Source organism: Kryptolebias marmoratus, linkage group LG15, assembly GCF_001649575.2.
Source record: "Kryptolebias marmoratus isolate JLee-2015 linkage group LG15, ASM164957v2, whole genome shotgun sequence".
NCBI classification, from domain to species: Eukaryota; Metazoa; Chordata; class Actinopteri; order Cyprinodontiformes; family Rivulidae; genus Kryptolebias; species Kryptolebias marmoratus.
Window position 1 is genome coordinate 31,142,608 of NC_051444.1, and position 15,254 is coordinate 31,157,861.

At 40.7% G+C, this 15,254-nt stretch overlaps 1 protein-coding gene across 4 annotated transcripts in view; it reads right to left on the minus strand.

Annotated features, from left to right (window-relative positions):
- The window catches only part of wdr59 (WD repeat domain 59), a 35,768-nt gene extending 22,850 nt beyond the window's left edge, over nt 1-12,918 (minus strand). For 2 of the 4 annotated variants that reach the window (XR_001809267.3, XM_017439887.3), the window contains exons 1-12: nt 12,762-12,918; nt 9,731-9,780; nt 9,018-9,153; nt 8,714-8,799; nt 8,558-8,638; nt 8,267-8,304; nt 7,281-7,369; nt 5,721-5,837; nt 5,212-5,289; nt 4,839-4,995; nt 4,159-4,238; nt 3,942-4,071 (exon numbers count right to left, since the gene is read on the minus strand). Coding sequence is in view for 3 of the 4 variants with exons in the window: in XM_017439887.3 (XP_017295376.3) it covers nt 3,942-4,071; nt 4,159-4,238; nt 4,839-4,995; nt 5,212-5,289; nt 5,721-5,837; nt 7,281-7,369; nt 8,267-8,304; nt 8,558-8,638; nt 8,714-8,799; nt 9,018-9,153; nt 9,731-9,780; nt 12,762-12,887 (1,168 nt within the window). In the remaining variant the exon portion in view is untranslated. The remainder of the gene's footprint in view (nt 1-3,941; nt 4,072-4,158; nt 4,239-4,838; nt 4,996-5,211; nt 5,290-5,720; nt 5,838-7,280; nt 7,370-8,266; nt 8,305-8,557; nt 8,639-8,713; nt 8,800-9,017; nt 9,154-9,730; nt 9,781-12,761) is intronic. The other 2 variants (XM_017439885.3, XM_017439886.3) reach the window with 2 other exon arrangements.
- Between the last annotated feature and the right edge of the window lie 2,336 nt (nt 12,919-15,254).

Genomic DNA, 15,254 nt, shown 5'->3' on the forward strand with positions numbered 1-15,254 from the left:
TAAAAAGACACCTCATATAATTTTTTCAAGCATAGACTTCTGTTGATTCATGTAGCTCTTACCCTGCTGCTGTATGTTCAAAGATTAATTTTTCTAACGTGATTAGCTGTAATTGTTATTTCATGCTTAAAAGAAAGGTCATGTGACACCTTAATTGTGTGCGAGGGAGTAGGTTGGATTTAAAGTCCCACATCACTATTGCGTAGACTTTGGTTCCAAAATTACAACATGGCAGCTTCCTGCTGGCTTCAATTCCTAACAATGAGAGAAGATGGGGACATTTTGTCTTTTATTATAATATATGGTTAAAGTTACAGCCTTGTACAGCCTTCAGCCCCCTTTGCTGATCAAACAACACACAACCATTTATTCAGTCCAAACCAGCTGGTAGAAAAGAGCTATCGGTTTTAATTTACCTTAACATTCATTATAACAGACATCTACATCTGACTTTAATTATTTTTATTAAGAGTTCAAATAAGCTACATCATAGATCAGTGATTTTCAAAGTTGAGACAAGTTAATCTGGACCCAGTACACATTATTGAACTGAAATGAAATTGTATGATGCACTAAAGTCTATATTTGAATTAATGAATAAAGAATTGGATGTTTTACTTACTCCTGAGGGAAATTCTTTTATCACAGCAGCAGACATAAAATAAATTTCCCATTATAACATCATAACAAAAAAATACAACAATAAAAAATAACATTCAATAACATTAAACAAAAACATTAATCTTTTACAAACAGATGAGATGTTCAATAGTGAGATTGAAAACAGTATGATTGACCTGAAACGCTTTGCTGTCTGTGTCATGATGGGCTGGATGGTCTGTGATGGAAAGCAGTTTATTCAGTGATCACAAATGTCTCCAAGTTCAGTCTAATTAGTTTTCCAGTTTTATTAATGATTTTATTTAATCTACTGGTATCTTTGGCACTTCCAATCAGTGATTAGGAGGAACATCCTCCCCAATCTTAACCCGAGTGGTGTTCTGCTATTGGACTTCTGTGCAAGACATGGGCTATCCATAATGAACACCATATTTTAGCATAGGGTAGTCCATATGTGTATTTGGTAACAGGCCACCTTATGCCAAAAGTTAATGATCTATTTGGTAATTGTATCATCAGACCTGTGGCCCTATGTCTTGGTCACTCGGGTAAAGAGAGGGGTGGAGCTGACAACTGATCACCATCTGGTGGTGAGTTGGATCTGGTAATATGGGAGGCTGCCAGACAAACCTGGTAAAACCCAAACAAATAGTAAGGGTGAACTGGTGACATCTGGCGGAGCCCCGTCTGTGAGATTTTCAAATCCCACCTTCAGGAAAGTTTTTCACACACCCCGGGGGCAGTCAGGGATATGGAATCTGAATGGGTTATATTCAGAGCCTTTATTGCAGATGTGGCTTTCAGGAGCTATGGCCCGTAGGTCACTAGTTCCTGTTGTGGCGGAAACAGGAGGAAACGTGGTGGACACCAGCAGTGATGGAAATCATCAAGCTGAACAAGAAGCAGCTGACAGGTACAGGGTGGCCAAAATCACTGCAGCTTCTGTGGCTTCTGGCAAACTGTTTGACAACTCAGAAACGGAAAGTGGGCCTCGTCCCAGGATGTGATGGTTCAAGTTGGCAACTGCTAACCCAGTCTAGGGATATTGTTGGATGAAGGAAAGAGCATTTTGAGGATCCCCTTAATCCAGCCACCGTGTTCACCTTTGAGGAGGTAGAGTTTGAGGACTTGAGGGAAGACAAGTCCATTACCATGATAAAGATGGCTGAGGTAGTTAAAAAGCTCCCCTGTGGCATGGCCCCAGGGGTAGAGGAGGCTCGCCCTGAAATGCTGAAGGCTCTAGACCAGTGTCTCTCAACCTTTCCATTATCCAGCGCCCATGTCCATCAGAACATCTCTGTGGGCCATTCTCCACCATGTACTGCTTCAATCATCATCATCATCATCATCTTCACCTCTCTTGTCCACATTCTCAGAGTTTACAAACTAACTGCGATGTGGGACAAATTATAAAAACGATATTCTGATGTCAAGTTCTCCTGAAGGCAGCACGGAGCTGAGCCGAAGAGAAACACCATCAATACAGTTGCAGTTCTGTGCCGGTTCAAATGTTTTAGGCCACAGTATTTTTGCAAGTAGTTCAAAGTTTAAACTGATATTGTTGTGAATATTTGGTGTAAACTTTACCTTCAAGCAAACACCCCCCAAAAGAATATCAGTGCCCCCTTTTTGAAAATATTGCTGCCAGTGCCCCCTGTCATCCTCTCAACACCCTGTTGAGAAACGCTACTCTAGACCATTGTGGGGTTGTGATGGTTGCCACATGGGGGACTGGGACAACACCTGCAGAGTGGCAGACTGGAATGATGGTTTCATTTTCAAAAAGGGGGCCCAAAGAGTGTGTTCCATTTATAAAGGATTAGACTTCTTAGTCTCCCTGGAAAATTTTATTCCAGGGTGTTGGAAGGGAGGTGCCAACAAATTGTCAAACCTCGGTTTCAGGAGAGAGCAGTGTGGCTTTTGTCCTGATCATGGAAGAGTGGACCAGATATTTACCCTTGTGGAGTTGATAAGAAGGTAATAGGAGTTTGGTTCTCCAGTCTACATTTGTTTTGTGGATCTTGAAGCTTATGACCATATTTCCCAAGGCATTTTAGTGGGGGGGTGCTGCAAGCGTATGGGGTGCTGGGGTCAATTTAAAGGGCTATCAGATTCCTGTACAGCCAAAACAAGAGCTGTGCCTGGATCCTCTGCACAAAGTCAAGCTCGTTTTTGCTGATCCCGTTTGTGGTGTTCATAGACAGGATCTCAAGGCACAGTCGTAGAGAGGGAGGTGTCAGATTTGGCAACCTCAAGGTCTTGTCTCTGCTTTTTTTTGCAGATGATGTTCTGTTGGCATCTCCAAGCCATGATCTTCAGTGTGCACTAATATGGTTCACAGCAGAGTGTGAAGCGGCTAAGAAAAGAGTCAGCTGCTCTAAGTCCAAGGTCATGGCGCTCAACCAGAAAAAGGTGGAATGCTCCCTCCAGGTTAGGGATGAGTCTCTGTCTCAAGCAGAGACTTGTTTGCAAGGAATGGTAGGTTGGGGTGAAAGATGGCTTGACAGATCGAGACCTCATTTGCAGAGTGCTGTTTCAGTCTGTCATGGTGTTAAAAAATGGGTTAAAAGGCAAAGCTCTCAATTTACTGATCTGTCTACATCCCAATCTTCATCTATGGTCATGGGGTGTGGACCATGACTGAAAGAATGAGATCCCGGACACAAGTGCCTGAAATGAGGTTCCTTTGTAGGATGGCTAGACTCTGCGTTAGGGATAAGGTGAGGAGCTCTGTCATCCAGGGTAAGCTTGGAATAGAGCCTGTACACCAAAAGGAGTCAGCTGAAGTAGGTTGGGCATCTGATTAGAATACCTCAAGGGCGCCTCCCTTTGGAGGTTTTCCGGGCATGTCCCACTGGGAGAAGACACCAGAGCAGACCCTGAACTCACAGTAGGGATTGTGTATCTCCTCTGGCCTTGTAACACCTTGGGATCCCTTAGGAGGAACTGGACAATGCACTGGGGAGAGAATGACTTAGTTTCTCTTCTGGACCTGTTGCCTTTGTGACTCAATCAAGGATAAGCTGCAGAAGATGGATGGTGCTGCTCCCCAAGTAAACTACAGCACAGGCGGTGGCACCTACCACCGCAGACTGATAAAAGACCTGCAACATCTTACTGCTCACATTGAGGGATCTGAATTTGCTCATTCCCTTCTTGTAAACAGCATCAGTGTTGGTGCTCCAATCTTTTATTTTACCTTCAGATAAACTTTTGACTGTATTTGAGTTATTTATGTGGCAGAACAGCTCAGTCAGAGATCCTGAAGATGGTTCTGGTTCTTTAACTCTGTAAAGGATCATTTATGATTTCCGTCTTACCCTGCAGGCTGTCTGCAGCGAGGCCTGCACTATGCTGACCTTCAGGCTCCTGAGACGACAGAGACTTTTCAGACTCTACGGTGAGGGACATTCCTTCCATCAGGTCCTCCACCATGTCACTGACACACAACTACACAACAACAAAAGAGACAGCAACCAATCAGAGACATAAGGGCCTCTTCTATCTGAGCTCATTTCTGTGAAGCTCAACACCAACCTTCTGTAGCTGAGGATCCACCCTCCAAATCCTCAGAGTCTGATCCCTGGACCAGGTGACCAGCTGGAAGTCCTTAGAGCCTGCACACAACAACAAGACAATCAGTCAGCAAACAACAGCACATCACAACACTGTCAGGTAAGCATTAGAAGTCAGTGGTGTTACTGGAAATGTTTCAGTTCAGTTTCTGTCTGCCAACCTGTTCATCAAAAAGGCTTTTAGTTGAATCAGTGTTTAAAACATTTTCTCAGATGAATCTGAATCAGAACATTCAGACATTATCTAATACAGTTAGGTGATGATAAGATGCTGCACACTCAGATGATGTCTGAGAAACAAGGAAACCTTTTAGAGTTCAGAGATGTTGATTGCAGACTGAAAGTTAACAGAATAATGAGTAGCTGTCTGAGACTACATCAACTTCCCTTTTGCTCAGATATCTCTCATGAATAGGTTTCTCAATGAAAGTCCAATACAAACTTTTCAGTTAAACACAGAAGAGACTCTCACTCTCCAGGACCCAGGTCATTTTGGTCTGTATAATAGAGAAGAACTAATTTTAGATCAGTTCAACTCTGATGTGGAAACCCCTTTAGGCTTACACAATCTGTTATAACACTCTCACTTTGGAGCATTTGTTGCCATCGTAACCCCAGTGTGAGTCTGTCAGTCAATCTGACCTTCCTTCTGTGGTCGCCACTGGAACTCCAACACCACGTCGTCGTGTCCAACAAAGGCATGAACTGGACTGTTGAAGTCAAGGGTGCTCCACAGTAACAGACTGTTCTCCCTCCTCAACTGAGGAACCATGACAGTGACCAGACCATTGGAGAATGGCTAAACACACACACACACACAAACAAACAACAACAACAAAAAAAAAACACACAGGAAAAGAAATCAGATTTGTGAAAGGAGTCTGAATTTTTGTTTGTCCTAAAAATAAATAAAGAAACATGAAAGCCATACTTATATTCTTACATTAATTATAGATCTTCAGCAGATGTGAAAGGAGAAATGTTTTATGTGTTTTTAAAATGAAATGAGACTCACTGTGTACCGGGCCTTCCACACTGGTACCTGACAAGACAGGATGTTCAGGTACTTCCTGGGTTGTCGGTAATCCCAAAACTATACAAACACATACATTAAAAAAACATATTACATGAAACAATGTGTGTAGATTGTTCAATCCTGTGCAAAACTACTGATCCAGTCCTATTTTCCTTAAATTTCTCTTTCAAGGAGGCAGATCATCCTGTGATCTTTTGACGTTGTCTTGATCAACAGGTCCCCAGACTTGGAAGCAAAATATAAAGAATTGAGTGCTGGATAAGGACTTTAGAACAGGACTGTAGATGCTAAAATGTGTTCATGTTCTCAAATTGATCCATCACTCTGAGCAGTAAATATTCTGTAAATCAGAATCTGTCGTACAGAACCATTCACGTGTTTAAAACCAATCCTGAGACAGAACTTGGACTTGTCAGGGATGGCTGAACTGATTTAACTCTGTAAACAGGTTTTGAACAGCATCAACAGCCTGTTTGATGTGTCCTCACCCTCACTGAGTTGTCCTGGCTGGATGTGGCAAAGATGAACTCATTGTCTGGATGCCAGTCGAGGCCGTGGATCTTAGACAGATGAGCCGCCACATACTCCACCGCCGTGTTGGGCTTCTGCTCAGAGGAAATATAAACACACTCCATGAGGTGGAATCAGACCTGCAATAACACCCTGACTCAAATGTTTCACATATAGTTCCTGAATATGTTTCAGAACACATCCACAAAACATTTGCTTGTTTTTTTAAGTAGTTCAACCTATTTAACAGACATAAGTGCAACAGAAATAATTTCCTCTGTCTTCAGCTTTAAAGAGCTTTATTTTAAATTGAAAATCTAAAATTTAGAATTGGATGGAGCAACACTAAAAATAGCTGTGAAGAGACATAAAGACACGTTTATAAAATCTAAACATAACACTGATTTTCCAGTCAGCAGATTACCTTCTCAGTATCAACCAAAGTCACCTGAACTACATTTTTATTTGACATTTACATTATTCAGCCACACTTTTGTGGAATTACTTAGCCTACACAACTCTTAATAAGCCTACCGTAATTACTTAAAAGACACAATATGAGACAAGTAAAAGAGCATAAAACTGTTTGACTACAGAGCTCAGTGTCAAAGTAAAAACACTGAAAGTATTAACCCATAAAACTCCACATCGGTAAAACCTCCAACACTGTACTGCAGCCATCAGTTGCAGTCTACACAGCTTCACTGTGAATGTAACATCAGCACAGAGTTTAATTAGGTGAACATTTGTGACAAAGCGCTGCTTAAAGTTTAGTTAATGATACAGCATATTTTACTATGCAATGAGCACAGAGGGTTCAATCAAATAATAAAACAATTAGAACAAACCTTAAACTAAAGAAAAACTCACCAGTGTTCTGATAATCCACTGACCAAACAAAAATGTCCCAACAAAACTGACATATTTATTGACAAGATTTTTGTAAAACAGTTCAATAAAACTTCTACCAAAAAAAAAAGTATTTTCAGAATATGACCACAGATGTCCAGGTAACAACTCTGCTGGAGTCATGTCAGGTTAGTAGCAGGCCCTACACTTCAGAACAATTTACATTTAGACTATCAAACTAATATGGACAAAAGGGTCCTAGACCACCTCTGAATGTGGTCTGACTGAAGACGTCTTCAATACATATTGAGGCTGTTCACACCTTTATTAGTGCAGTCCAGATGTGATCATGTCTATTATGACTAATGTTAGTACCAGGTCTGAACAGGTCACAGAGTATGTGAGCTGGACTGGACCACCTACAGTTCAGATAAACCTAAAAATGTTGTGCAACAACAGTGACCACAAACTGATGAGCTGCTGAAATCTGGGATTCAGACAGAACGGACACAGCTTTGGTTTTTGTCATTTTCCTCTGGGTTCTCCATGACTTCAGAAAATAGGTCTGAGAACACCTGGTCTAGGTCTCAGAACAAATCAGATGTATTGATCTGAGTAAGCAGGTGTAAGCATTACATCCAGAACATGAAAACAAGCAGAATTTAACTTTGATTAGTTCTGCTACTTACTCTTTTGTCCCAGACCCGAACATCTCCGTCATGGCTGGACGCCAGCAGGTGTTGGTTCTTCTTGTTCCACTTCACCTGAGACGCTCCGGCTGCAGGGCAGTAAGACAGAGACAAATAGATGCGTTGACGAAAGTCTATTCTGAACTGATTATTTTCTTTTCAACTCAAAACCTTTTTACAAATTAGCTGACATATGTGCTCCTGTGAGACCAATGAGTGGTGCTTTTAAGGTAGGGTTGACCATCTTCAGTTCAACAATCAACAACTGGTGATTCACAAAGGCATTTTTGTGATGGTTTACTGGGCAATACACCTTCTCAACTGTGGAAATCAGATGTTTGTGGCCAAAAAAAAAGAGTCACTAATTTAGAATTACTTTTGTTTTAAACCAAAGCATTACTGAAAATTTTTAACAAACCTAAACCTGATCTGTGCACCAGCTCTGGGCTGATATTAAGAGCAGGCAGGTTCATTCGGCTGAGAAAGAATATGTGATTAACTTTTAAAATTATGTCTTTACTGTCACAATACAATATTTTTGAATGATAGAACCTGCGGGAAAAATGTCTTCAAAGAACTTATTTTCCTGATGAGCCATGCACCTAGGTGTGTGCATGAAGGAGGAGGTGGAGAGGAGGAAATGTGTCACCACAGACAATCAGTCAGAAATCATAACTGACAGTCACTTCATTGTTTTGGACAAAACTTTAATACAGCACTAAATAAAGCAGAAAATGAGGGCTTAACTGCATTAATCTCCATCTATGGTGCCTAAAACCACAAATGTGAGCTCCGCAGTGCACAAAAGGAAACTGCTACAGGCAGCTTTCACTGACAGAAAACAATAATAAAATTAAAACAAACATATTTATTTAGTTGAGCAGTCTGTGTTTAAGAACATGGAACATCACAGAGCTGAATACAACCAACCCTGAGTCTGACATGAATCCTGTCAATGTAGTGTCAGCTTTTCTCTTAACACTCACCAACAGCAGAGAGCGCCACTGTGGGTTTCCGAGTGTCTCTGTGGAGTCAGACAAACATTTAAACATCAGAGATGTTAGACTTACCAAAATCTAACCATGAGATGAGACCTGATCAGATGCTGATAGATTTACTGATGAGACCTGTTTAGATGCTGACAGAACCATGAAACGGTTCTGAAAACAGTTGATCTTATATACAGGAGGATGTCAGAACTGATAGAAGTTTTCTCAGCTTGTATGTGTGTACGTGTGTTCTCAGATTGTATCTGTGTTGTGTGTGTCTTCTCTGACCTGGTGTCCCAGATGTAGATGTAAGTGTCCACAGAACTGGTGACCAGGAGCTCCGGATCAAACCAGGACCAATCTAGATCACTGAGGACACCAACACAGTGAGTCCAGCCTGCCCTCACCCGCAGGCGTGTGTGTTTAATTTCTGTTCGCTGTTACCTGATGACCCGGGTGTGTCCCTGCAGGGAGGTGTGAGCCTCTCCACAGCCGTCTCTCCATGAGTACAGATCCACTCGCTGGTTAATCTGAAAACACATACAGACAAGAGTTGATCTGATTAAACACATAAAAACAGAATTTATACAATCACTTAAGAGCAGCAGCTTCTCTCAGAATGAAGCAGCCTCACTCCCCATCAATCACATTTCTATAATTACTAAAGAAAAAGGGGCAAATTTTTTGTAAAAAAAAATAAAAACATTTGTCCTCTGTACATTTTATCCTTTTGAGGAGCAGAACTCACTGAGGCAGCGAAAACATTAGACTCTGATCTGTGGGGGTTCCACTGGACCGTTCCCAAGTCCCACTTGCTGTGATGTCCAATTTTACGCGGCGCTTCGGACGGAGCCTCCAGATTCACCATGTACAGGAAGTGGCGGCTGGACGACAATATCATCATCATCAACAACAACAATAATAACAACAACAAGCCAGAGCAACAGCAGCAGTGATGAGCCCTATTTCTAACTGTTTAATTAAAATATTAGAACTGAAACAGAACATGAAAGAGAACGTCTGTGGTTCAAAGAAAATATTCTGGAGTTATTTTCTTGTAAAAGTAAAAAAAATTGCAAAATTTTTCAGATTTACTGTGTCAAAATGTTTCAGTACATTTCATTTATCACTCAGAACAGAGTTTACCTTTTTTTATTAAAGAAAAAACTTTTAGTCATTTCTTATGTTGTCCTGTTAAATCATTATTTTTATACTGATTTCAAATGAAAACATTTTACCATCAAAAAACCTCAAAGACAATTCTAATAGCTGCAAACATTTAAATTTAAAATTAAAAATAAAGCAGAAAACAATAAGGATAAAATTTCAGACAGACAGTTTTCAACACAGTGAGAAATCTTGTGGCGTTTTAGTCTCACAAGATCCATTTCACCCTATTAAAGACACTTTATCAAGACCAGAAATCAAACCACCGAACATGAACAGATGGCAGGAACTTACCCTGACAGCACAGCATGGGAGCCCAGGCAATCCACAGACATGGCAGTGGCCTGAAACACAAGAAGACAATGTTTTTTTTTTCAGATGATCCACCACAATCCTGAAACATCACCTGAAACATTTTTTGACATACCCCCCCAACACGCTACAACAGGCAACTTGACTAGGACTTAACTAAAAACAATTTATAAAAATAGAATTCAGTCAGGTAAGGCTCGATTTGCTTCATTATTTTTCTCAGGTTGTTACACTAAATGTTACTTTAGTGATCATGTAGAAGTTTGAACTCCAACAGAACACCATTTTTACACAATACTCCTCTCACCTAATATCCTGCATAAAAAATTATCTTTACTATGGAGTGATGCCACTACATCTGGTGGTGGCCATATTGGAAGTATGTGATATGCAAAAAAAAAAAAAAACAAGCATTCAAGTTTATTGTTAAATTCTCTCCTATCCATATGCATCAATTTACACAGTTAAGATGATAAACTTATAAACTTTTGCTAAAGTTGCTCAAACCAATCTGACTGCAAAAAAATACATCTTTACAAACTAACAAAAGTTATCTAAAGTCAATTAGAAAAATACCAGAAGATGCTGGAAGAAAAGGAGGTTTGTGACAAACAGTCTCTATCGCTTCTCTTTTCGCTTAAACATTGAGCCTATTTAGTGAAGTCTTCTCATGACAGTTGCTTTAAAGCTAAGTAAATAAAGTTTTAATTTCTCAATAATCTTTGATTCTGACATGGAAAGAGCTGCAGAGAACATCAGATGGGAAATCAAATTCTTGTTGATTAACTTGCAGCTATAAAACAATAGATAGAAAATTGAAAGATCAAATTTATTTCTTATGTACAGGAAATCTAACTATATTCAATTAAATGTCCCATTGTTTATTATAGTTTTGGATAATTTACAAAATAAAACCTATTCAAATACAAATCTGTCATTTTAGTAGAGTCAATAACTGTAGTTCAAAATGTACAATGGATTTTTGTTTGAGTTAAAAGTCTAAGTCCAGAACAAATATTACATCCACAAAACTGGAGGTTTTGAATATAACCAATGTTCTGAGGGAGGGAAACGAGGTACAACACCTGAGTATGGGGGATTGTGCCAGTGCAAAACCAACTTGGAAGACGTTTCTTTCACCATGCCTGCCAAGACCAATGAGACTGTAAAATACGTAGGAGGCCCTGACCTCCTCGGGTTTATAAATATGCTGCATAGTCTCATTCCCACGAGCCTTGGTGTGGTGAGGGGCTGACTTGTGTTGTAGGTAGGTACATTTATTTATATAGCACTTTTCAGCACAAGGCGACTCAAAGTCTACCTTAAAGTGACTCAAAGTTGTACCTCATTTCCCTCCTTCAGGGAACATTGGTTAGAGTCATAACCTCCAGTTTCCTTGAACTCGAGACACTCGGTACAACACGTAAAAATGGGGATCTACAATCCCTCCTCAGCCTTGTGTCCACTCAATATATGTGTGTAATGCCCACACCGGACAGAGTGAGTGTATGCGCATCTGCTTTGCGGTCACCACAGGCCAAGTGGTGATGACCACTGTGAGAAAGCGGACAGTTCAAAAGAAAAGCTCTTATAGGCTAAAGCTGGCACTTTGGGACCATTGCCTGGGTTAGGGTGTAAAGTCACTTTGGAACCATTCTGTGCAAACTGGGTACACAGATGGTGAACCGAGAGCGCATTGATGTCACACACGTTTGGCTGAGCACAGCGCTAGAAGCAGTGCTGTTTTATAGGACAGCATGCTCATGTTGACCAATTCTAATAGTCTAAAAGGTAGCGTCTCCTTTTCAGGGCCCAGACCCACAGGTTTCAGATCTCTATACGTGGGTGCTGCCAAATTTGGCTGTACACTTGAGTCAAGAGATTCTTGCGAACTAGGAGAAGCCACAGCTCTCCGTCTAGCAGCGACATCATTTCTGGGAACCAGGCTTTCTTGGGCAAACAGGGAGCTATGTGTTCCAGCGTGGGATGAATCAGCACCATTGAGACAAATGCATAAAGGAGAATTTAGGGTCAGCTGTGTGCTAGCGTGTCTAACCTGAGAGGAGCGCTCAAGTCCCAAATGGAGAAAAACAAAGGACAGTGTGGGTTTTCCCTAGAGAAAAACAAATTGATGCTGGCTTTGCCGAAGCAATCACAAATTTGCTACACCACCTCTGGGTATAGCGTAGGTGCCATTCCTTCTCCATAGGGAGACGTCTAGAGAGTGCATCCACTCTGGTTTTACACAGCTGTTGTCACTGAGCACCACCAGATGCTGATGGAACAGCAGACCCATCACAATGAAATGTTTCAGTGAGAGAAAAACACACCCGACTTTTTAACCCAGATCAGCAACTCCACCGACTCTGCAGCATTTCTAATGAGTTATTTTAATCGACTCAGAGACCCAACTCATGCGAGTCTGCAGCGTTTCCTGGGATTCAGATGTTTTTTTTATGCGATTCCGCGTCTGAAACCTCGGACTGATTCGGTGCGAGGATTCAAATCTTTAACCCGAGTGAGTCAATAACTGACCAGTTCTGGCTGCAAACGAGAGTCGGCGGGCTTGATAGTGTTGACTTTTAGCTGTTTTCATTCTCTGACATTATGTTTTTCACAGTCTCTTCACACTGTCTCGGTACATTCTGCCAGGTTTAAATTGTTAATCTGATTGTTTACTTCTTAAATATATTGTAAACATTGTAAAAGTCACTGATCATCATTCTGTTTGCGAGTAACTCCACAATGGTGGCGCATCTGGAACTTTCAAAATTGCATGATGTCGGTGAAAGAGCTTCCTAAATGAGGGAATTTCTTACTGCTTATTCTAAAATGAATTAGAAATGAGATAACATCCAACTTATGAGAACATTATCCTCTCCTGACGTCTGGCGTTTTGAAGTTATTCTGCTTCGATATTGCTCGGATTAATTAATAATGAAATACGCATGTCGGACAGCTGCTTCAAGTGGGAGAGAAGGGGTAGAAAGTTTGAAACAAACAAACAAACCACCTGAGCGTCCCGAAACTCCACCACAACATTCTCGCTGCTCCAGCGCGCCGCCATCTTACCAAACAACAAACAATCACGTGACCTTTGTGAGACGATGAGGCCTTCACGGGTGCTGGGAATAGACATGAACAAAAAGACAAAGTCCAGAAAAGCACCGCTCATGCTGACCTCCTTAAGCTGAGATGACCCCCCCCCCCCTCCTCCCCCCAAAAAACCAACAACATTTTAACAGAGTTGGATTCATCACTATACTAAAATTGTTTTTTATATCTTGAATTAGGTTCAGTCTTGATTACTGTGACAATCAAAGCGTTAAGATATTTAAAAATATTTCCCATAAAACGCTAAACAAAACTCCTGTATAATAGTTTCAGAATTCACTTTCCATCGGGAAGTCCACAAGCAGATGAGTTCTCCAATTTCCAACACGGATAATACATTCAATGTCCTCCACACGTCACGGGACGACTTCTTCTCTTCTGATTGGTCGCTTCAGCAGAACGTCACCACAACACAAAAAAAGAACTTAATCAAGCACTCAGGAAAACCAAAAATACAGCACCTGGTCAAGATCAGATTTTGAATACAATGATATATCATCTCAATGAATCATCTAAAAACATATTGTTAGAATTTTATAATAAAGTCTGGGTGGAGGGGGAGCTACCACAGAGCTGGAAAGAATCAGTAATAATACCAACAGCCAAACCTGGAAAAGACAACACAAAATCTGAAAACTATCGACCAATAGCATTAACATCAAATATTTGCAAAATAATGGAAAAAATGATTAATGATAGAATAGTATATTATTTAAACAGTAAATATTATTTATCCAGGTACCAAAGTGGGTTTCGAAAAGGGAGAAATACTAACGATCCAACAATATGTCTAGAGTACAAAATCAGGAGAGCACAGGTAAATAAACAGTCCCTCCATTTCGCGGGCATTTTTTGTGATTGTTGGGGGCTAAAATGCCTGATTTCGTGGGGCATTTTCCTAAAAGTTGCGATGAAAAGTTGCGATTTTTTTTTTACTAAAATCAATAAAAACCATAACTTTTAATATATAAACCAAAAATACTTACTAGTTTTGTAAGATAATTACCAACAAACATTGACATTATCAAAAGGTGCTTTATTTGAGAATTTTGTTAGCTTATAAACTGACATTCATGACCATTTCTGGATTGTCCCTCGTCTGCAGCTCTCCTCACATGTTTTGCAGACACAAACTGTTTGTCAATGCGTTTATGTTTGATGATTACACTGCAGAACAGCAAAACAGCTTCCCCCCACTCTCGTGCAGCTGGGTATAAAACTGGTTTGCGACCGCAGTGAAGTTAGTTTTAAGTTGGATATTGGATATTCGCGCTCCACAGAGTTAGCGGCGTCTAGCTCACGGCTGACCCGAAACAGGAACGCTAATGTCGGCCAGCCGTTCTCTGCCGGCCCCTTCCCACGGGGCGGTTCACTTAGGGACGGCTAAGTCAGCAGTGAGCTAGACGCCGCTAACTCTGCGGAGCGCGAATATCCAATATCCAACTTAAAACTAACTTCACTGCGGTGTTTTGCTGAAATCTTTGTGGGCAAATGTGAAGCATTAGCGCACATTTTGGCTTCGGTCGCTGCTCCTGCATGCTCCCAGCAATCTGATGTTAATGTGACGTCACATCTCTTCTTCGTGAGTTATTTGGGGTCATTTTGGTTAAAGTTGCGGGAAAGTTGTGGTGTTTTGGGCAAAGTTGCACGAAGTTGCGATTTTGCGGGATTTGCGGGATTTGCTTGATTTTGCGTTAATAGTTGCGATCGAAACATCACAAAATCCTGGAGGGTCTGATTTCTGTATGTTTTACAGGAAACTCAAATTATATTTAACATTTTTGTTGTTTTTTTCAAAAATCTTATTATAATTTGTATATGTTTGCTCCACAAGTTCCTTTGCAATGTGTCTATTATATTCAGTTTTTCCTTAATATTTTCAAACTGTCTTATCATAACTCAGACCCTCCAGGATTTCGCAATGTTGTGATATAAGTCATTGTTGTCACCACAGATGGAAGAAGAAGAAGAAACAAACAGGTGGCCCGGGATAGGTTTTTGGCACGAAACTCGTACAGGAAAAACTCATAGAAACATTGGAACTGGAAAAGGCGGGTTTGGGCAAAAACTGGTATGTGAATAGTTCGGATGGAAACGGTAGGTAATGAGGAAGACATGGATTTTGAAGGGTGGACGCCAGGGGGGAGAGGGAGAAGACGGGGAAGAAATAAAATAAATGAAGGAAAGGGAAGTGGCGGTACTCAAGGTAGTAAACGAGAGCTGGAAGGAAGTAGTTCAGAAGAAGAAAGGATAGTAAGGAGGAAAGTAGTGGGGGAGGAGTTTAAAATCATATTAAAACTTAAGAGTGAGGAAGAACAGGATTACATCAGCCCTATTGGGGTATCAAGAGAAATAAAAAAGAAAATTGGAGATGTTGAAATGGTAAAGATTT